This window comes from Ursus arctos, unplaced genomic scaffold (assembly GCF_023065955.2).
Source record: "Ursus arctos isolate Adak ecotype North America unplaced genomic scaffold, UrsArc2.0 scaffold_19, whole genome shotgun sequence".
Classification (NCBI taxonomy): Eukaryota; Metazoa; Chordata; class Mammalia; order Carnivora; family Ursidae; genus Ursus; species Ursus arctos.
The window spans coordinates 52459054-52481347 of NW_026622863.1; the positions used below are offsets into that span (position 1 = coordinate 52459054).

Consider the following 22294-nt stretch of genomic DNA (forward strand, 5'->3'; position numbering starts at 1 on the left):
TAATAAGTTATGTACATACAATACCTAGAATACAAAAATTAAAACAACACTCAAAAACGTTATAGATCTATCAAATGGAATTCTAAAAAAATGCTGAAGTAACCCACAGGAGGGCAAAACAACAAACACCACAAAACAGAAAAGCAAAATAACAAAAGCAACCAGAAAACGAGACAAACACTTTAAAAGGAACACAAGGAAAAAAACAAATTAAAAAACGGTACACTTAAACCCTAATATACCAATAATTATTTTCAATTTAAGTGATGTAAATCTACCAACTAAAAGACAGAAAGTAGCAGAATGGACAAAAAAGTATGACCCAACTATATGCTATTACAAATTTAATGATACAGATATGGTTGAAAATAAAATTATGGAAAAATATAAACCGCGCAAACATTAATCAACACATGCAGCAGGGACTATTAATATCACTCCACGTATGCTTCAAAGGCAAGAAAATGAACAGGGACAAAAAGTGACATTACACAATGAAAGGGTCAACACACCAAGATAACATACCAATACTAAATGTGAATGCACCAAACAACAGAGTTTTAAAATACCTGAAACAGAAAATGATAATCTATTTTTTTAGAAAGATTTTATTTATTTATTTGAGAGTGTGAGTGTGTACAAACAGAGCAGCAAGCAGAGGGAGAGGGACAGGGAGAAGCAGGCTCCCTGCTGAGTACAGAGTCCAGATGGGGGGCTCGATCCCAGGACCGTGGGATCACGACCTAAGCCAAAGGCATACACTTGACTGACTGAGCCACCCAGGTGCCCCAGAAAATGGCAGAATTTAAAAGATGAACAGACAGTTATACTCCAGGACAGTTCTACATCAGGACTTCATCATCCCTCTCTCTGGAATTGACAGAAATACTAAATGGAAGGTCAGTAAGGAGATAGAAAATGTAAATACTGCTACCAACCAAGAGGACTGTGCAGACATTTATAGAAACTCCATCCAAAGACAGCAGAACATACATTCTTTTCAGGAGGACTTTTAGAACATTCGATAAAATAGACTGTATCTTGGATCATAAACATTTCCAACAAATTTAAACAGACCAAACTAGAAATTGGTAACAAAGTAATGAAAATACTCCAAACACTAGAAAACTAAACAATTATCCACGAACCCATTAAAATCTCTAGAGAAATCTAGAAACAGCAGAGCTGAATAAACTGTAATGAAAACTTGAGGGATGAAGCTGTTACAGTGCTGTGAGGGAACTTTCTAGTACTAAATGCTTACATTAGAGAAGAAAAAAAAAGTAAAATGCAACCAAAGCAAAGTAGAAGATACAGAGATCAGAATGGAAATTAGTGAAATTATGAACAGCAATAGAGAAAAAACAATGAGATACAGTGTTGGTTCTCCAAAATGATCAGCAGAATTGATAAATGTCTAAGAAGATGGACAAAGATAAAAAGAGAGTGGACACACTTCTAAAATCAGGAATCAAATGGGATATAAGTACAGATCCTGCTCCCACTGAAAGGGTAGTAAGGAAATATTTCAAACAAGTCTAGAAACTAATTAGAAAATTTAGAGGAAATGGAACAATTCCCTGAAAAGGACAAACTTCAAACTATCCAATGTATCCAACATCAAAATTATTCTGAATTCAAGAAATTAGAGGAAAACTTCCTCAAAAAAATACAAATGGAATGTTTTAATATATGATATATAAAAAAAATTCATACTCTGCAACCAAGTGAGATTTATTCCAAGGATGCAAGGCTGGTTCAATATTCAAAACCAGTCAATGTAATACATTATATCAACAGGCTATAGGAGAAAAATCAGATGATCACGTCAATTGATGGAGGCAAAGCATTTGACAAAATCTAACGCTCATTCATTGTAACCAAAAAATCTCAGCAAATTAAGATTAGATGGAAATTCTCTAAACTTGGTAAGAAAACTTGGGGAAAAAAAAAAACCAACTTCAACTAACATCATACTTGATGAAAACCTGAACATTCTCCTCCTAATAGGAGGTATCTGTCAAGGGCATCCTTTCTTACTATTATTCAACATCATGTTGGAAGTTCAACTAGTGCAGTAAAATAAGAAAAGAAAGTAACACATATACAGATGGGAAGGTAGAAATAAAACTATATGCAGCTGACATGTCTGCAGAAAAGCCTGAGGATTCTACCCAAAGAAATGGCTACAAATAATGTGAGTTCACCATGGCTGCAGGATACCACAATATCACTCCAAAAACAATTATCTGTGTACTACTAAAGATCATATGGAAAAATAAAAGTGTAAAAATCAATGCCATTTATAATCACTCACACACACACAAAAACACCCCTCGGTACAACTCTGTAACAAAAATGTACAGAACCTGTATGTTGAAAATTATAAAACAGTAGCAAAATATCAGGAATTACTTAAATAACTGGTGTCATACCATGTACGGTGTTCATGATGCTGCTTTTCAACAAACATCTACAGATTTCAACCAATTCCTATAAAAATGCAAGCAAGATTTTTTGCACTCTAAGATTTATATGAAAAGTCAAAGGAACTAGGGAAGCTAAATCAATTTAAATAAGAATAAAGAGAGAGGAATCACTTTCCCCAATTCTGAGGTTTACCATATAGCTACAGAAATTAAGTAAATAGATTGGATCAAGAACAAGGTGAAAAAGTCTGTTTGGTGTTTAAAACCAAATAAAGAACGTTTGTTTTCTAAAAATGTAAGCTTTAGAAGTCTTAACTGGTGCAATAAGATGTGCTGTTCTTATGTGTACATTTATCGCTTTCATACCTGTCCTCAAGTGTCTAACCCTTCTGACACTGGACAGCAATGAGTATCTATATGTGACACATACAGGGTCAACACCCACACCTCGGAAACATCCCCCTGGCCCCAAGTAAACTAAGGAACCCATGACAAAGTGCTGTAAGCTGGACAGAGAAGTCTCAAAAGTTTTTCATTTCAATTTGCTCTTCTACATCTCCACCTTTTTATAAAAATTCCTGAGATAACACTGCAGCGTAAACAAAGGAGAAACATGTAGCAGAAGGTTTTACTTCGTGCACAATAAACACTGCTCTCCCCCCTCACGGATGAATTCTCAGATGCAGAATAAGGCTCTTGGCTCGGTCAATCTCTAAAATGCGACTCTACGTGACTACTGATGATCTGGGATGGAAGATTTTCTCACAGTGAAGACACTTGGGGGGTTTCTCTTTGGTACGTCCGATCAGATGCCACGGTAGATGTTTTATCTGGCAAAAGGGTTTCCTCAGTGGTTACATTCAAGAAGTCTTTCCCCAATAGGAGTTCTCGGAGGGTGACTGAGGACTGCCCACTCGTGAAGGGTCTTCCCACTTCCGTTACACTGACAGGGGCTCTCCCAGTATGAATCCTCTGATGCTGAGTGAGGGATGAGCTGCGACTGAAGGCTTTTCCACACTCACTGCACTTATAGGGCTTCTCTCCAGTGTGGATGATAGCATGTCGAATGAGGTTTGTGCTCCAGCAAAAGGATTTCCCACACTCCATGCATTCATAGGGCTTCTCTCCACTGTGAATCCGCTGGTGCCTTGTGAGCCCTGACCGGCGGTTAAAGGCCTTCCCACACTCTGAGCACTCAAAAGGCTTCTCCCCAGTGTGGATGCTGAAGTGTCGAATGAGGTCCTTCCTAGTGCTAAAGGCTTTCCCACATTCTTTGCACTCAAAAGGTTTTTCTCCAGTGTGGGCCCTTTTATGCAAGATGAAAGTAGAGCAGTGGGTGAAGGCCCTTCCACACTCAGTGCACACAAAAGGCTTCTCCCCAGTGTGAATCCTCTGGTGTCTCTTGAGGTATGACCTGTGGTTGAAGGCCTTCCCACACTCCAGGCACTCAAAGGGCTTCTCCCCAGTGTGGATGACATAGTGGTGAATGAGGGCTGCACTCTCACAGAAGGCTTTCCCACACTCACTGCACTCATAGGGCTTCTCCCCAGTGTGAGTCTGCTGGTGCCACACAAGGTATGACTTGTGTTTGAAGACCTTGCCACACTCGAAGCATTCATAGGGATTCTCACCACTGTGGATGATGTGATGTCGAAGGAATCCTGGCCTATGTCGAAAGACTTGTCCACATTCTTTGCACACAAAGGATTTCTCTCCAGTGTGTCTCCTCTTATGCAAGACGAAATTGGAGCGGTGGGTGAAGGCCTTCCCACATTCGTTGCACTTATAAGGCTTCTCTCCACTGTGAATCCGCTGGTGCTGTGTAAGGTATGACTTGCGGTTGAAGGCCTTCCCACACTCCATGCACTCGTAGGGCCGCTCCCCCGTGTGGATCATGTGGTGCTGAAGGAGGTGTGTGCTCTTAATAAAGGTTTTCCCACACTCGGTGCATTCATAGGGCTTCACTCCAGAGTGAATCTTTTCATGTCCAGCAAGAAGGTGCTTCTTATTAAAAGTTTTCCCGCATTCATTGCACTTAAAGGTATTTTCCTCTTCCTGAATCATGGGATCTTTACCTGAACCACATGAGTCATGGTCACGGACAGCACCTGGACGGATCAGCTCCTGTGCAGTCCGCAAACATACACGATCAGCTGTCCCTACACCATCATGCTCAGGGTTTGTTTTCTCAGGGAGTTTCTCCCTCTGGGGTTCTAACCCTGGTCTCAAGTGTCCTTCCTGCATTTCTGATGGCCCACTCTGATCTGTGGTTTGGACCAGCTGGAAGTTCCCTGGGTTTCCCTGTCTTAGTTCCTGGAACAAGGCCCCCTCAGACAGGGCTGGTGCACAAGTGGAAAGTTCTGTGGTCTTGGGTTTTCCCTTGTCACCTGAAAGAAACCCAATATACAAAAAGGCCTGTTAGTAATAACAACACAGAAAAAACAAAATCAGCATTTCAGTGAAAAAACTGAAGATGAAAACAGTGCCTGTCTCTGTGATGTTTTATTACCTATGAATGTCAGGACTGCAATTTCTTTTTTTTCCCTGGACCTTGGACTGTTAACACCTTGAAAGGGAGACCCAGGAGAAGCTGGGTGAGGGGACAGGGGGTCTTGAATGGAGACACAATTCCATACTGGATGTGGCCAGATAGACTAATAAGAATGCTGTATGTTTGGTCTCCTCTAAGCAAGGACGATGTTGTAAGAGCACTAAGAAAGGGCACCTAATGGAGCCCTGATAGAAGATAGAAAGCGTGTAATGGAAAACTAACTTTCCCCTAAAAGAAGTCTGGTCTTTGTCCCAGCTCCAAGGAAGTAACCTCTCAACGCTGCATAGTTCCAATAGACCTGTCTTTGTCATTCATGTGAGTGCCTAGGAATGCACCTGATACTTTATGTCAAAACATAACTCCTAGTGGGCCCCTAGTTTATACTAAAGAAATGACTCAGGGTAAGGTCTGGAGACATCAGAAAAACCAACCATATAATCGGAAAGTTGCGGCTTTGAGGCACGAGGTATCAGCTGGAACTCTGGAAAGGAAAAAAGGGGCTAGAGACTGAGTCCCATGGGCAGTGACTCAATCAGTCATGCTTATGTAATGTAGGCTCAATAAAAATCTGTATACTGAGGCTCTGGCCAATTTCCTGGGTTGGCAATATCCATGCACCTATTGTCACACAGGATGCCCGGAGGTAACAAGTCACTGAAGACACAGGAGTTTTCTATTTGGAGCACCTCTGGCCCCTCTGCTAAGCTGTACCTTTGTTTGTAACAAACGTGATTGAGAGTACAGTATAACAGCTTTTAGAAAGTTTTCTGAGTGTTTCTATCAACTCATTGAACCTGAAGGTAGTTCTGGGAAATCTCTGAACTTCCAGTGGTTTTGGATGACCTGGGCAGACTTGGCGGTCTTGGGACTTCTGTGTTCCTAGCCTTGAGTTTGCCTGGCTAACTGTGTGCAGAAAGAGATCCAAGGGAGCTTTCCAGTAGGAGGTGCCCATGATGTGAGTCCTACTGGCATCACATGAATTACCACAAAAGAGAAAGTACAAAGGGCACAGTGGCCTTAGGCGACAGAATGTACACAGGCACCGAGAGCACAAAGATGGTACTACTGAGGATCCAGGGAAAGGTAGGAGAGAAGGAAAACAGGATTCCCAAGGTTCTGACAGGGGTGACAGTGAGACCTCTGAGGACAAGGCTCATAAGGCAGGAGGTGAGCAGGACTGGGCTGGACATATGCAGTCTGGTTTGCCTGAGGAGCAGTCTGGTGAAAAGACTCAGAAAATACGCATGGCTAGATGAGAAAATGATACTAGCGTACTTGAAGACATTAAAGAAGAGCTATATCAATGAAGAATTTAACGTGCGGGTTAGAGGAGTTGGAGAAAGGTGGGTGGAAAGGTACAAACTTCCGGTTACAAGGGAAGTACTAGGAATGTAATGTACTAGGAGGACTACAGCTCACACTGATGTTATGATATGTAAGATAGTTGAGAGAGTAAATCCGAACAGTTCTCACCACAAAAAGAAACACTTTTTTCCTTTTTAATTTTCTTCTTTCATTACTTAGATTTATATGAGCACCAGTTTTCACTAACTGAAGGAAATTCGAAGATTTTCAGTTTTATGAAAAAATCACAAAAAGCAACAGTGCTCAGTGTTGTTCCGCAGCAAGCTGTGACAGAGGCAGCAAGCGCGTTCAGCAGCCAGAGCAGCCCATCAAGCTCCTTTACCAAAACTACACTCAACACCAAGCCAGCACAGCTTCGAACGGTATCTGTGAGCATCTGTGCTTTCATCTCAATTCATTCTATGCCTGCACTAGCAAGAGGTGTCCTAAGATATCCGAACCCTAACGGATTATTTTGAGTCTGAGAATGGTCAAAAAATTTTCCATATAAATTAATGGTAATTTCTTTTATGCTTTATGCCATTTCAGCTAATGAAAAGCTTCCCAGAAACACTCTAATTTCATACAGTGGGGAAACCTGTACGTCAATCATTACTGAACTAAACCTGGGGGGGGGGGGAGGACTTAATAATATGAAACTGCCAGTTCTACCCAAGCGAATAAAAAGAATTCAGTACAACTCCCTATAAAATGGCAACTGGGTCATCAAGGAACTTCACAGTCTGATGGTAGGACTTGTAGGGAAGATCAAACAGGGAAGAATAAGGAGGATACCTACCGTCTCAGATAATAGTACTGTGATGGAATTACAGACTCTCAGACACTCTGGTACTGGCACAGAGAGAAGACAAATGGACAACAGAAAAAGAATAGAGAGCTCAGGAAACACACACACACGGAGCTCTGGTGGATGGCGGATGAGGCAGAACAGCTCAGCAGTAAAAGGAGAGAAAACATAGTAAATGGAGCTAGAAAAATTGGTGTGACCCTGGGAAAGTAAAAACTGTATTCCTCACACCATATTCAAATCCTACCTCAGACCAAAAAGAGTTAAATGTCAAATACCAAGTTTAAAAACCTTTAAGGATAAAATAAACAATATGTTTTTGATGTTGGGGGATAAAGCAAGATTTTTATACAAATTATATGTAATTATATAATTTACTAATTATATAAGAAAATTACAGTAAAATAAGAACCTCTATTCAACAAAATATACTTTAAATAAGTGAAAAAACAATATTGAAAAGTAGAAAATTTTATCTGTAGTACATATAACCAATGAAAGGTAAGGAGCGCCTGGGTGGCTCAGCCGTTAAGCGTCTGCCTTCTGCTCAGGGCGTGATCCCGGCGTTCTGGGATCGAGCCCCGCATCAGGCTCCTCTGCTGGGAGGCTGCTTCTTCCTCTCCCACTCCCCCTGCCTGTGTTCCCTCTCTCGCTGGCTGTCTCTCTCTCCGTCAAATAAATAAAAATATTTAAAAAATAAAAAAACAATGAAAGGTAAGTGTAAAGAATGTACAAAGAATCCCTACAAATCAAAAGCAAATGAATTAATAGAAAAATAGGTATTTATCATGAAATTACATTTCAAAGGAGAAAATACAGACTGACCACCAATCATATGATCAGGTGCTAAAGCTCCTCAGCAATGAAGGCAAAGCAAACCAAGACCACATGAGATACAGTTTTGTGTTCAGTTGACTGTCAACGATTGAGGAGCCCCGGAGTATCAAGTACTGGACAAAGTACAGAGTCGAAGGAACCTCCACGCTTTACTGGGGAAAGTGTAAATTGGTACACGTCCTTTAGAACACAATGGCAATTATCCAGTAAACTTGGAAGCTTGCATAGCCTATAATCCAACAATTTCACTCCAAGAAACAGCAGAGACACCGTAATCATGTGCAAGACGACCGATACGGGACGGCTCCTGGCAGCACCGTGTATGAGTCAAAACACGTGAGTAACTGAACGCGCAGAGAGTGGATGAAGACGATGTGAGACAGGAACTTTTTTTACTGATTCTCTTCGACTGTAAGGAATTCGAGCCTATTTTTATGTTGAGTAGAGAAAGGATGAAGTTACATTATACAACAAACAGAATATGAATGAAGAAAACATTTTCCTGAAAAGGTGTGCTCTAGACTCTGGGTCAGGAACCGGCCAGGGCCGGGCCAAGACCTTGCCCGCCAGATGGAAGGGGAAGGTGCAGACACCGGAGCCCAAATGAGTGCGGGAGGATCCAGGATCAAGCAATGGAGGAGGCGCACTTGACTTTCAACGCAAAGACCCCTCAGGGGTCATATGCTCAGACATCTGCGGCTGGGGAAGTGGTAACCATCCGGAACAAAGTCTGAGCACCGGGGTAGCTCACGCAGGACGCAGAGCTGACTAGAGGCCCCAGCAGATGCAGAGGCCGGTTAGGAGACGAGCAGCATCCCCCAGAGAAAAGATGATGGTAGCGTGTACTGAGTGGGGGGACGGGTCTGAGGGAGGTGAGGCAAGTGATGGATTCAGGAGACGTACAAGATGTGAAATGGACAGGACTGGGGGACGGCTGGATGTGGGGGAGGTGGAGGTGTGAGGAATCCTCTGAGGCTGTATCCCGTCTCCAACCTGCCTGGGTGGCAGGACCATTCACTGAAGCTTGGCAGGTGGAAGGAGTGAGCAACATTCTGGGTCCCCTGCCAGGCACGCTGACTTCGGGTCAAAGGGCTCCGGGGCTGCCAAACTACCCGAGAGGCCAGAACAAGAAGCTTCCCCAGGGAACCAGGACCAGTGGCCTCCCCCTGGTCTCGAGCCTGCAGGGTCTCCCACGTGCCCACATCTTGGCTCCTACCTGGATAGGCGCTTTGAGACAGGTCTCTCTTCACCGTCCACAGCTCCTGCCCGTGCTCCAGCTGGTAGATCAGCTCAGGTCTAGGAACAGGACACCCTGTTCACAAAGAAAGAAAGGAGACACTAGGGTTTTTGTGAAAAGAAAGAAAACCTCTCCATCTAGTCTGGGACCTTAGAATGTGGATATGACCTCAGAATGCAGCTACTCCCATCCACAAACAAAATACTAACCTGTCACCTGGAAATAGGCACAAACACCACTGTGGGATCCAACGACTTTAGACAGTAGTGCTGGCTCTGTAGACAGCACCTACTCCCTTTGACTTCCAGCACACAGAATCCCAGGGAATATGACCCCCTCCTTCCAGAAAGTGTTTTCTAATCAATCCAAGTAAGTGAGTCTCAACCATGCGTTTATCAACACCTCCTGGGATGTCGGGTTCACATCCAATGGAAACGAAATCTCTGCAGGTGAGGCCTGGATATTGGTAGATTTTAAAACCTCCCCAGATGATTCTGGCATCAAAGGAAGGTTGAAAAACCAGTCTCTACCAACCTGCAAGTGGCATTCCTCAATCACCAATAGTTAGAGGTACGCAACTTTAGAGAGCTCTATCCAGGATGGCTGAATGAGGGGATCTGCTGCTCCCGTAGTCTGGCGGCATCCCGGGACTTTTGTGAGGGAACCTGCCTAAAAGACCTAGACCACAGAGAGGAAGTAAAGAAACACACAGCTGGATTATCACCCAACAACCTGGGAGCCAGTCCCACCTCAGAGCTTCCTATTACGTGAGATGATAAACTTCCTTCAGGGTGAAGCCTGAGCTGCTCTGTCCTATGCAGCCAAACACAGATGCAGGGGAAGACAACACAGGACTCTGTAGAGGAGTCAAGGGCAGAGGCCCCAGGACCCACAGAAGGTTGCTCTGGCAGACACTGAACAATAGCCCAAGATTATCAGCTGTCACTAAGCAAATCTTGCTCGCGTCTATTGCATGCTCAGCACAGGGCCCAGTGATAGGGCAGTGGAAAGGAGAGGACGAGTCCCCTTCAGCTACCAGGAGTGATGCTCCCTGCAACCCCAGGCCCTTCTACCTGGAAGGCTCTTCTCTTCCCGCCTCGTGCGTCAGGCTAACTCTAACTCTTCCGGTCTCACCTCCCAGGTCATTTTCCTGACAAGTCTTCGCTGAAGTGTGGCTCCTGAGTCCAGGTGCTTCACTAATCTGCCACATTAAGGAATTTTTAATCCTAGTAGTAAATCCTAATAGTAAATAGTAAATAGGGTGTAACCATATCCCAGGGACTGTGCCAAGCTATTCAAATACATTACGTTGTTTCAAGTGGAAATGAATTTATGGAATAATTTAAAGAACTGACATTTAAAATACTGACTCTTCATTCGAAACAAGGTATGTGTCTTCATTAATCTAAGTGTTAATTTTAGATCCTCAGCAAAGTCTTTCTGTAATTTCAGGTGTGATAATCTGGGTCTGCAAGGGCTGATTCCCTAGTTGCCACTTGATCTGGAAAGATGGATCTCATCAATCTGTCTTCCACGGTCAAGTTGGGGGGGGTGCCCCCAGGGGCAACGAGGATAACTGGCTATCGTGCAAGGCTGAGGTCCCCCACAGACTACCGGGGCACAGGTCTGACCAACTGGGCCAGAAGCTGGTGGGCAACTCCACTGGGTTACCTGTGAGAGACCAATCGCATTAGCTCACCCTTCTAGAGGCATCCCTGGTGAAGAGTCCCGGCACTGGCTCCTTGCATGATATAAGGGATCTACTGGCAACACGGCATCAGCGCCCTCCTCAGATGCCATGGCACAACAGGCTCAAGTTGCTTCAAGGGCAAATCTCGCCACTGTTGCTTAACTGACTGTTGTAATCTGACCTCCCACCCCAGTCCTGGAGACGCATGATTCACTGTATAGTGGAGGGGGAAAATGTGTATGGGATATCTTGTTCCTGTTCCCCCTTAAGACACCTCAGGATGTTTCTCACCTTATTCCAGATTGTACAACCCCTGGCCAATGTGTCTGGGCACCCCTGACGGCTGCTGCCCATTAGCATGCCAAGAGTCTCCTCCTTAAAATCAAACTGACACAATCAGGATAATGCTGCTGCCACCACTGTTGCTCTAGAAGCCCCAGCCCCTCTGGGGTTGTCTGGGGCACCCTAGAAAGGGAGGCCGCCACTCACAGCAGAGGCCACTTGGGACTGCCAAAAGCTTCTCAGGTAAATACCCAAAGAAAAGAAAAATGACCAGGAACAGAGAGGTGACAAAAACAATTATGCTGTGGATCAGGGCCATCCCACGGAGGCTGCTGCCCAGAGGCCCCAGGCCCTCCCCGCTCCTCCTCTTACCAGCAGGAGACAAATTCAATATGTGGCTTCAGGAAGCTGAAAGCCCAAGGGAAAAAGGAGGGGGGTGCGCTTTAAAATTTATGTACCAAGCAAATACCAGGTCTAGAACACATAATACTCATTCTAAACTGTGTATTCTTTTAAAAATAGTAACAAAAACAAACCCCTAGATACAGAGAGAGGAAATAAAAGATAACTAAATAAGACAAGGTATATAACTAAAACACAGTCTATGATTTGACCCAGTTGGAAATGCAAAATTTATATACCAGAAACTTATATAATAAATTGTATATAATAATTACATACAGCATAACAAAATTTATATTCCAAAGAAATTATACCCCCACCAAATTATATCCCCAAAACAAAACACGGCACTGATTGGCTTTTCTGGCTCTACAATACAGGTTCTGAATTAACTTGAGAATTTGCTAAAATGCACTAACTGACAAAACTTCATAAATTTAATCCATGCTGGGGCTCAAATAATAGTTATACCTGGAGATCCCACTAAAGTTAAATACTGATCTGCCCAAACTTAAAAAGTAGCTAAATACAAGGAAAAATAGGTATCTCACTTTAATGTAGACTTGCCTATATTTCCCCTACTCACAATACCCATGTCCTAAAATACCCCATTTTGGACTTGGATGCTCTGACACAACACATTAAAGTAAATTTTTGGTGCTTACAAACTGACTTGGTAAAATGGGACTCACAGACACCAGTTAAGGTAGTGAATATGGCCCAAGGGAAGCTGGAAAGGGGCCTCCAGGGAGTAAAACTTCACATAACAGCTAAGCAATAAAGGAATGACTGCTCTACTGCTTTTCCATCTGACAGCCCAGTTGTATCTGTTCTTAACCCTGGGAAAAATAAAGGGCACCTCATGGTGGGTTACCACAATCTTAACGCGGTGGTCCACCCATTAGAGTTCCTGCTAAGGACCGAGTGTGTGTGCTCCTAAATATCATTACTAAGCCCAAACTCCCAATGTGATCGTATCTGGAGATAGGGCCTGTAGGGAAGTAATAGGGTTAAATGAGGTCACGGGGGTATGGTCTCAATCTGGTAGGACTGGTGTCCTTAAAAGAGGAAGAAGGGGTCTTTCCGAGCCAGAGGCAAGGCCACATGAGGACACGGCACGAAGGTGGCAGCCAGGAAGAGATCATCATCAGAAACCTGTCTGCTGGCACCTCGGGTCTGGGACTTCCAGCCTCCAGAACGACGTGAAAATAAAGCTGTTGTTGAAGCCACACAGTCTGGCAGCCAGAGCTGATTCACACAATCCACACACCCAATAAGAGCCAATATAAATTAATAACGTCATCCAATCAGCAACCTGGTAATTATCTTGGGCTTACACATCTGCCTACCGTGTTCTGTTCAGCGCATGTTTCAACAGCTTCTCCGCCAGCCTGCCTTTATCCGAAGGGGAACACTTCTCTTTTCCCAGGCTGCCTGTGAGGCTGGCTCCACAGCTCTGCCACTGCACACCATCTCTGCGCACAAGATCTTAACTGCGCCCACCCTTCTCGAGAAGCACGGGGACGACGGTACATCGATGACAGCCTTGTCCGAGGAAATTCATTCAACGCATTCATTATGGATACATAAATCCAACGTCTTTTAGTCCCATTGTGGGGACAGTTTCAGCTAATACTACTACTTAGTATTATTTGGGGGCTGGTGACTACATTCCTCATTTGTAAATTTTATTTAATCTCACTGCTGCTGTTACAAATCAGCCCACCTTAAATGGGGTTCCCTCCAACAAAGACTCTAAGATCTATTCGAAATACTGTTAACTGCACAAGCTCAGCACAGCTCCTGAGGACTCTGTAAGACAGAACGGAACCCATCTGGGCCCTCTGGCATAACTCCACTTGTAGGAGGGGGCAGCTTCTCCTGTCCTCAGTCCCTTGCCAGATGCTATGGTGCTGGAGGAGGTCAGTCCTCCCTCAGACCCTCTGGCTACCTGCAAAGTCCCTTGAGATTAACAGAGTGAATAGTTAACGATAGTTTGTGGACCATCAGAAAGACACTGCTATCCACCATACACGACAGAGCTCAGTGGAATGTTGCTGCTTTCCATCCCTTGGCCAGAGTGTTCCAAATAAAAAATGGGACCCTAAGAAATATTACTTGGACAAACTTCAGGGGGGGTTATCTTAGCGCTGGATGCCTGATTAGCAAATGGCCCCATCTCCACATTCATTATAAACTGCTGGGCCATTGTCTAAAAATGGTCTCCTTTGGGGTAAAGCACTCTTAAAAATCTCTTGTCTCACAGACACTCCAAATAGAAGTCAAAATCACACATCTCTACACATACACATACAAGGGTCACAATACAAAGCACCATCAGGACATTCCTTATTCCCTTCAGAGTTGCAGACAATACTGGTAAGAGACACAGGTTTCACTTCTCAAATTACGCAATGCTACGTACGCTCTGGGAAGAGACATTCAACAGAGCTTTCATGGCCCAAACGTGCCCCAAATAGCTGGTTTAAGTAAAATACATAATGGTCACTTCAAACAACTTTTCAAATTCCAGTGGGACAAATAAACCCCTAAATGAGTCTCTATCTTGCCCTAATAAAAGGCCTCTTAGCCTATGTACACCCCACACTAACACCACTGTTTCAACTAAACATGGCAAAACCCCCAACTTGAGTGGGCACTCACTTGCAAAGGATACCCCAGTCGCACACCCAGACAACATCGTCCCAGACCAGCACCTCAACGATGAAGACGACTGACTCCACTCTGATGTTAAAACCTTCACCCCAGCAAATGTCCATAGACTGCCTTCCCTAACACAGAAATAGACATGAGAGTTTTTTGCTTTCTTCTATTAGGAATACTATTATGTTCCTGAGGTGACTTTAAAAAAACACCTAAGGCGGAAGGGTCAGGGGAACAAATCATGTAATTATAACAGTGGAACATTCAGTTCCATCCCTTAACCTCTGTGGAGGCACGAAGGGCTGGAGATTGAGTCCAATCACTAACAGCCAATGATTTCATCAATCATTGGCCTATGTAATGAAGCTTTCACAAAAAACCCTAACTACAGTGGTTCAGCGAGTTTCCAGGTTGGTTAATACGATGAGGTGCTAGAAGGGTGGCAAGGCTGGGGGCATGGAAGCTCAGTGTCCTGTCCTACGTACCCTGTCCTTCGCATCTCTTCCACTTAGCGGTTTCTGAATTAAATCATTTATAATAAACAGGTGATATTAAGTAAGGTGTTTTCCTAAGTTCTGTGAGCCACCCTGGCAAATCATCAACTCTGAGGAAGGGGTCCTATATCTGATTTCCAGCCAGTTGATGAGGACAGGTGACACCCTGGACTTGTGACTGGCATGTGAAGTGGATGGGTGGGGGGAAGGGGCTGCCCTAGGAGACTGAGCCCTTAACCTGCAGGATCTCTGCCAACTCCAGGTAGTCAGTGTCGAACGGCATGGTGTGAAAACAAAATTTTTATATCAGAAGTGTTGCTGAGTAGAGGAAAAAGTTTTTTTCTTTTATACACAACCACCACACACATACAGGCATGTGTGTACAGGTGTGTGCCTGTGTATATATACGCAAAAATACACACAAAGATACGTAAAACATACAATACCATTAACCTCCCTGTATCGTCTGTCACTAAGTCACCTCTACAAATTAAAATCTTACAAGTGCAAATTAATGCGGGGGGAATGCTGTGGAACTTAAACAAGTGGAGCATGAATAGGCCTGAATAGTCCTGCTTGGTCAGTGCTCAGTGATGATTATGAACTGCTTTTTAATATGACCCATGTTTAATTTTTCTTATTTTCTTCAAAGAAAGAATCTTGCATCACTCTGGTAAATGGGAAACCTAGAGTCACTTCCTTTGGTGGCTGGTAACCATGAACACTCAGCAAAATGAAATCAAAATGATGGTAAGTCCCAGTGAGATCCTGTGCCTACTCAGGGCTACAAACCCAAGGCTACTCCCTCTGTTTTAAAGCGCAAAGTACTAACAATGGGGGGGGGGGGGGGCAGTGAAGAAAGTATAGTAAGATTCAGCACTAAAACCAGACTTGCCATGAAAAACAATCAGAAGGCAGGAAACGATTATATCAGGGTGTCTCTCAATGCCAGTTGATGAAGTGTTCCTACACTCTCTGAAACAAGGTTTCTCAACCTGGCATAATTACTTGGGTTCATGGGCATGATTATCTAGGTCAAGCTAATTTTTGTTGGAAAGGCAGGGAGGAAACTGTCCTGTGCTTAAGAATGTTTGGCTGTGTTCCAGGTCTCCACCCACCAGGTGCCTGTCCCACCCCTATCCTACCTGTGACAACCAAAAATGTCTCCAGACACTGCCCAGTGTCCCCGGGGAGATGATATCATCCCTCGATGAGAACCACTGGCATAGAGGTTATAACCAGGATGATGAGAGAAGTGAGAGGGATGGGGGAGGGGCCTCCAGGAGATCCGCTGGTCAGGACACAGCGGCGAGGTGGTGATTATGCACACAACGGGCGACCGTGTGAGAGGCTGAAATGCCCAAGAACACTCACCAGGCAGACACAACAGCAAGCAGAGGCCCGAGGCAGGTCTGGCCGTGGGGAAATCACTAGATGCCCAGCACAGCCGAGCACAGTGAGCTCAGGGAAAGCACTGAAGGTGAGGGAGGAGGTCAGCAGGAAAAGAGAGTGGACTTTTTATTTGGAAACATTTTGTTGTGAAATATTTAATCTATCCAACTTTTCTAATTTTGCTTTTTCTCTTCTCACTGACAGACAATTCCAGTTCTCCAAGAATAGGCATGTCTCATCCTAAGCTCTGGATTTATAGCCCTCCTTTCCCTCAAATTGAATGGCCTTGAGGTGACTCGCCTCAAACACAGAAACATCTAAGCTGGTATTTCTCAACCGTGCCACTCTGGATGCTGCAGGTGGGATAATTGATGATTCTTCACTGAGGAGGGCCGTCTTGTCCAGCGAAGGACGTTCACAGCACCTTTGGACTCTAACCACTAGATGCCAGTACCACCCTCACCCAAGGCGGGACAACCCAAAGTGGCTGCAAACATTGCCAAATGTCTCCTGGGGGCACAACCGCTGAGAAGTTTACTCTAACTTCTCTCTCTTGTACTGGCAGAGGATGTCGGCCCTTGAAACAAGTGACAATCACGAAGGCACACGAACACAAAGAAGCCCCATAACCGAGATCACGTCGTTTGGAACAATACCTGTTGGCACGGAAGGCAAAGGCCTCCCGGGGGCCTGCCTGACTCACCCTCTTCTTGGAGATCATCCCATCACTCACAACCCTGCTAAGGACACCTGAGCCAATCAGGCTCATGCAGTCAGCTCCCTCTCTGGAATGTGAAATAAGAACCTCGGATGGAGGCCAGTCTGTGCTGGGCACTGGGGTGAGAGGTCCAGAGAAGTACCGGCTCGGGTGGCCATTCCTGCCTCAAGGACAACCCACACAGCCCAGCAGCAGACAGAGAAAGAGGAACAATATAAACACGCAAAGACGCAGAGACGAGGAATCTGGGGGCCAGAGAGGGCAGGGACTGGGTGGCTAGTCATGTCACACTTTGATGAGGCAGAAAAAAAACCTTTCTGCATACAGTGACATGAGCAGAGAGAGCCAGAAAGAGAAGCCAGGACGACAGACCAGAAGCCAGGGCATAATCGTGGTCATTCCCAGTACCTCTATCAGTCCCTCACAGGACCCAGCTGGAAATCCTCCTTTTGGGTTCTGCAGAACACCCCCCTTTCCTTCCTTTACTTTCTAGGAGCCAAAGAGGAACTGCTGCTTGCCCAGACAGACACAGGAGAGCAGGCCCAAAGAGATTCATGTAGAAAATGACTGAAGCTGCAGGGATGAGGGAGAGGAGGAGGGCTCCAGAGGCCTTCTTGACCAGCCAGGCCGGAGCCACAGGGTGCTCTGACAAGGAGGTGGCAGGTCTCCCCATGGTGGAGTGGGGAGGACTTACCCAGAGACACCAGAAGTCCACAGTTTTCCAGCATCACCTCCTGGTACAGGGTCCTCTGGGCCGGGTCCAGCTGCCCCCATTCCTCCTGGGTAAAAGTCACGGCCACATCATCGAAGGTCACCGATATCTGGAAAGTCAAACAGAGGTAGTAGCGTTGGCCTTGGGGCTGCTGGATGGGATCAGAGCTCATCCCTACATCCCTGGTAAAGATGCAGAGTGATCAAGGCTCGAATCACCTCGTACCTCCCGAGGGCCAAGCTCTGTGCTGGGCTCGGGCAATGCTTTGGATGTACTACGGCAGCGTAAGGGAGAAAGAAGCCTCCTCTGTGGGAGCAACTGGAAGGTCACACAAGACAATGGAAATGACATGAGGACTGGGTGATGCAGAAAGCAAGGGCTCTAGGACGTCAGAGGAATGAGTGAATGTGATAATAACAGTATCAGTAACAACAGCAGTACCTGAGCCTCACTGGTCCTGCTAGCTGCCTGCCCCATGCTGAGGGCTTCACGTCCTCGTTAAAGGGACTACAAGTCCCCAGTTCTTAAGTCAGTCTCCTGTGGCTTGCATCCAAACTCTTGAAACCCGACACTTGCCAGCTGTGTTACCTTGAAGACATCACTTCATTTCTCTGAGCCTCGGTTTCTGGATCAATACAATAATAGTTCCCACTTCACCAATAACAGTTGTGAGATTTAGACAAATTACTCAATGCTCAGTGTGCTTTGGGATAATCATTGTTTCTCCCAGAACCATAAGGAAAACATCTCATCCCCTCCAGTCTGTGAAAGGCTAAGGGAACTCCACCAATTCATGCTAAGTCTTGCATCTTACAAACCAGAAGAGAGATTAAGACAGACTACTCTAGCAGTATTGAAGAGAGTAAACTGGACACTCCTCCATAATCAGAGTGATTACAAAGTAAAAGGCTATGAAGCATTTGCCCCAGTTTTTGCTGTTAAATACATTCCCATCACCCCAAAATATTTCTGTGAACATGGACAGAGGAGCAGCGCCCTCATCACTAACCTCACAGGAAAGTCACCTTGAAGGGGTGGTACCTCCTTCGGTAAATGGCAGGGCCCAGACCTGCTCCCCATCCCGCCTGGGCCTCCCCAGGGTCTCCCAAACTAGGGGTGATGCCATATGAACCATAAGCCTCTTTTTCCTTCCTGAGCTCTGACAGCTCTTATCCCTGAGGCCAGGATACCTCAGGACCAGGGAGCACAAATGGCTGCAGATAACACAGGAACTGGCCACAAAGCGTGCTGGCTGTGGAGCATCCTGCAGAGACCACAGGATCTCGCACTCCCAAAGGCACTCAGCAGCCGGAAGGAACCATGGCAACCTCACCGGCCCTCATGGGCTTCCGAAACAATCAACGTACTTTGCTTTTGTCCATGCACTTTTGTCTGAAGAGCTATTCCCCCTCCGCCCGATGACCAAGGTCACGTGTTGAAGGAGGACAGGTGGGGCAGCGGGGATCAACTCAGGGTATGGTGTGTGGGGGGGGGGATTTATTTTAAGAATGACAGGAGTCCCCCGCGGAAGCATCATTCATTCTTTCCACTTCTTGAGCAAGTCAGAAACTGCACACCTTATGAAATGGGGGATCAATTAAGTGGTACGCCAGCCCCGCACGCCAAAACACACAACTGCGTAGACACATCCAAGCCCTGCAGAGCCCGGGTCTTCCCTCGCAAAAAAGAGGCAATCCCGAAACCAACTTCCACTGACCTGGGCCTGTCCGGTCGGCGGCGCCGCCATCACGGGGCCTTGCGGGTCGAGCAAGGCTGGGAGCGGCGAGCGCCGGGGCAGCCTGCCGGCCACACCTCTGCTCTGCGCGCCCTGGCGACCTCGACGGAGAGCGGCAGGCCGGACCGCAGCGTCCCCTGAGTAAAAGGCACCACGACTCGGGGCGCCGCCCTCGGCGACTGCGAGGATGAGAGCGGCTGCAGAGGCCGCGGCCCAGCGGGCGGCCAGGGAGGGACACCCGCTACCGGGGGTCACGGCCCCTACACAACGCGAAGGTGAGGTCTATCCTGCTTCCCAGCTCGTTCCCCACGGAAGGGCTTAGATGTGGCGCCGGCCAAGCCCTCATTAAGTCAAGGCCGTTCCACGGCAAACGGCAGACGCTAATGGCGACGGCAGTGAAACACCCGGAAGTCCCGCCCACGTACGTGTGTCGCAGGAAACGTCCCTGTCCGGTGCTGTCATTGGCCAGAGCCGCCTCAGATGCCTTCTGGGTACTGTGGTTTCCCTCCTCTGTATCCAACCGTGTGAGGCGGGTCTTCAGCAGGAGTCTTATCCTAGGGGAAGGAGCGCAAGCAACTGAGCCACCGATCTGCATTTTTACAATTCGAGAGGACCAAGGGGCAGGTGCGAGAGCCTTCATTCTGTGCCTGGGGAAATTGAGTCTCGGGAGGCAGGGACATTCGTCAGGGTGGAGGCATACGCAAAGGCACAGAACTCGCCTTCGACTCGAGGCTGGCCTGGTGACTTCCCCTTTTTGGTACCACCTTCCCGGATCCTCTTGTCCGGTAGCGGACCAAAAAAGTAGTTCAAAAACCCTCCTACCGGAAGTCCCCTCTCACGGATTGCATACTCGCCTGGGCCTTATTTGGCCCAGGGCCTTTTTCATAAGATAAATGAATTTCTGAGTCATGTAATTGGCTTATATTACCACAAAAATGGATTTGCCATTCTGTGAAGTGGGGAGGAGCAATTAGAGGAAGCTTGGAGGGAAACTCAGGACTCCAGTTTTGAGCATTGCCAATTTGAAATGTTTGAGACCACAAGGCATGTATTAAGTAGGCATTTCAACCAATGACTGAACATTGGAAGAGAGTTCAGCCCTGATAAATAATGGAAAGTTTCAACTTTTCGTGTTTGTGGGCCCTGCTTTTGGGCTCTCAGGGAAGCTATACTTTAGCATTTACCAAAGTCAAAATGACTTGTCAAAACCTCAAAGCATGGACTCTATTTCTGCCCCCAAGCACACATTGCACATCTGCTTTGTTGAAGAAAAAACAAAACAAAACAAAAAACCCAAAAAGGAGCATTCCAAACATAAAGATAAGAAAAAACAAAAACAAGAAACCCCCACAACCCTCCTTGGTTCCCATAAGATTAAATCATACGGTTTTGCACATACTAAAAACATAAGACAAAGTCTGTAACTTTCTGGAATGCCCTTGGTCATGATAATTTGTAACTCTTTATGTAAAAACAAAATATAACACTGCACCAAATGTTCCTTCCCCAGAGCACTCTCTTCTTTGTGAAGATTGTGTATACTGGTCAGCTGTCCTAACTTGAATTTAAATAAAACTCTCTAAAATTTTATTTTAATTTACTTATTTTTAAAGATTTTATTTATTTATTTATGAGATAGGGAGAGAGAGTGCACGAGGAGGGGGTGCAGCAGGCAGAGAGGGAAGCAGGCTCCCTGCTGAGCAAGGAGCCTGATGCGGGACTCCATCCCATGACCTGAGCTGAAGGCAGATGCTTAACCGACCGAGCCATCCAGGCATCCCCTCTCTAAAATTTTTTAAATTGAGAGTTGTTAGCTTACACTGACATTCCAAATCATGATACTAGGTAAGAGCACCGGGGGAATGAATGTAAATTGAAGAGAATGGACAGAGCATGCACCCTGGCCCAACCTGGCTTTGTAAACTGGTTGATGTCAAGAAACCAACAAACTTCAGGCTCCCTGCTTATTGGGGAGTCTGCTTCTCCCTTTCCCTCTGCAGCTCCCCCTGCTTGTGCTCGCTCTCTCTTTGTCAAATAAATACATATGAAATCTTTAAAAAAAAGAAAGAAAGAAAGAAAGAAAGAAAGAAACCAACAAACTCATATTAGGGGTTCTGATGTCCACCCAGAGGTACATTAAGCAACCTTAGAAGTCAGGTGATTTTTTTTTTTTCATAACTGTGGAGCTGAGAGAACCAAATGCATCTTTTTTTTTAAAGATTTTATTTATTTATTTGACAGAGAGACAGCCAGCGAGAGAGGGAACACAAGCAGGGGAGTGGGAGAGGAAGAAGCAGGCTCCCAGTGGAGCAGGGAGCCCGATGCAGGGCTCGATCCCAGGACCTTGGGATCAGGCCCTGAGCCAAAGGCAGACGCTTAATGACTGAGCCACCCAGGTGCCCCTCAAATGCATCTTTGATGATTTCAGTATGCATACAGATTGAGAACTGGAATCAGGGAGTATAGAAATGCCCTTGAGATAATATTTCTAAGATGAGAAAGAATCATAGTGACAAGTTATTGATTAGGTCAAGGAATGAAAAATGTAGCAAGAGTTCTGCAGAGAACTAGTAAGATATATGCTTTATAAATATTTACACATATACATCTTTTGTAACTATATGGTGTATATGTGTGTATTGCATATGTGTGTGTGTGTGTGTAGGTGCAATATGTATGTGAGATTTAGTTCAAGAAATTCACTTACGTGATTGTGGGGCATGGCAAGTTTTACTCTATCCATAGGGTAGAGTGTAGGCTAATGGGCTGGAAAATCTCCAGATATAGCTAATGCTGCAGGCTTGACACTGAATTTATTCCTCTGGGAACTCTTACTTAAATCTGTAAGGCCTTTTCACTGATTGGATGAGGCCCACCCACATTACCAAAATAAAATTCTTTACTTAAAGCCAATCAATTGTAGGTGTTAAGTATATCTATAAAATATCTTAACAGCAACACTAAATTAGGGTTTGATTCAATAATTGGCTAGTATAGCC

At 45.5% G+C, this 22294-nt stretch overlaps 1 protein-coding gene across 3 annotated transcripts; it reads right to left on the reverse strand.

Annotated features, from left to right (window-relative positions):
* Positions 1 to 331: 331 nt before the first annotated feature.
* Positions 332 to 19715, reverse strand: LOC125283324 (zinc finger protein 264-like). 3 transcript variants are annotated; one of them, XM_057313930.1, is made up of 5 exons: positions 19278 to 19692; positions 18002 to 18185; positions 17543 to 17669; positions 9186 to 9281; positions 332 to 4816 (listed from the first exon to the last, which is right to left on the reverse strand). In XM_057313930.1, exons 2-5 carry the CDS (start codon positions 18035 to 18037, stop codon positions 3192 to 3194), a joined length of 1884 nt encoding a protein of 627 aa, XP_057169913.1. In that variant the 5' UTR covers positions 18038 to 18185; positions 19278 to 19692; the 3' UTR covers positions 332 to 3191. The 3 variants fall into 3 exon arrangements, with proteins under 3 accessions (XP_057169913.1, XP_048080055.1, XP_057169914.1); XM_048224098.2 differs by lacking the exon at positions 18002 to 18185 and having other exon boundaries at positions 19278 to 19715; XM_057313931.1 differs by lacking the exons at positions 17543 to 17669; positions 18002 to 18185; positions 19278 to 19692 and adding an exon at positions 9741 to 9846.
* Positions 19716 to 22294: the final 2579 nt, after the last annotated feature.

Coding starts and splice junctions, on each gene's coding strand:
- LOC125283324 (XM_057313930.1), bottom strand. CDS start 18,037: ATGGGGCAGGCAGCTAGCAGGACCAGTGAGGCTCAG. Junction 17,670..18,001: donor GCAGGACCAGTGAGGCTCAG/GTACTGCTGTTG, acceptor TTGACTTTCCAG/ATATCGGTGACCTTCGATGA. Junction 9,282..17,542: donor TGGACTTCTGGTGTCTCTGG/GTAAGTCCTCCC, acceptor CTTTGTGAACAG/GGTGTCCTGTTCCTAGACCT.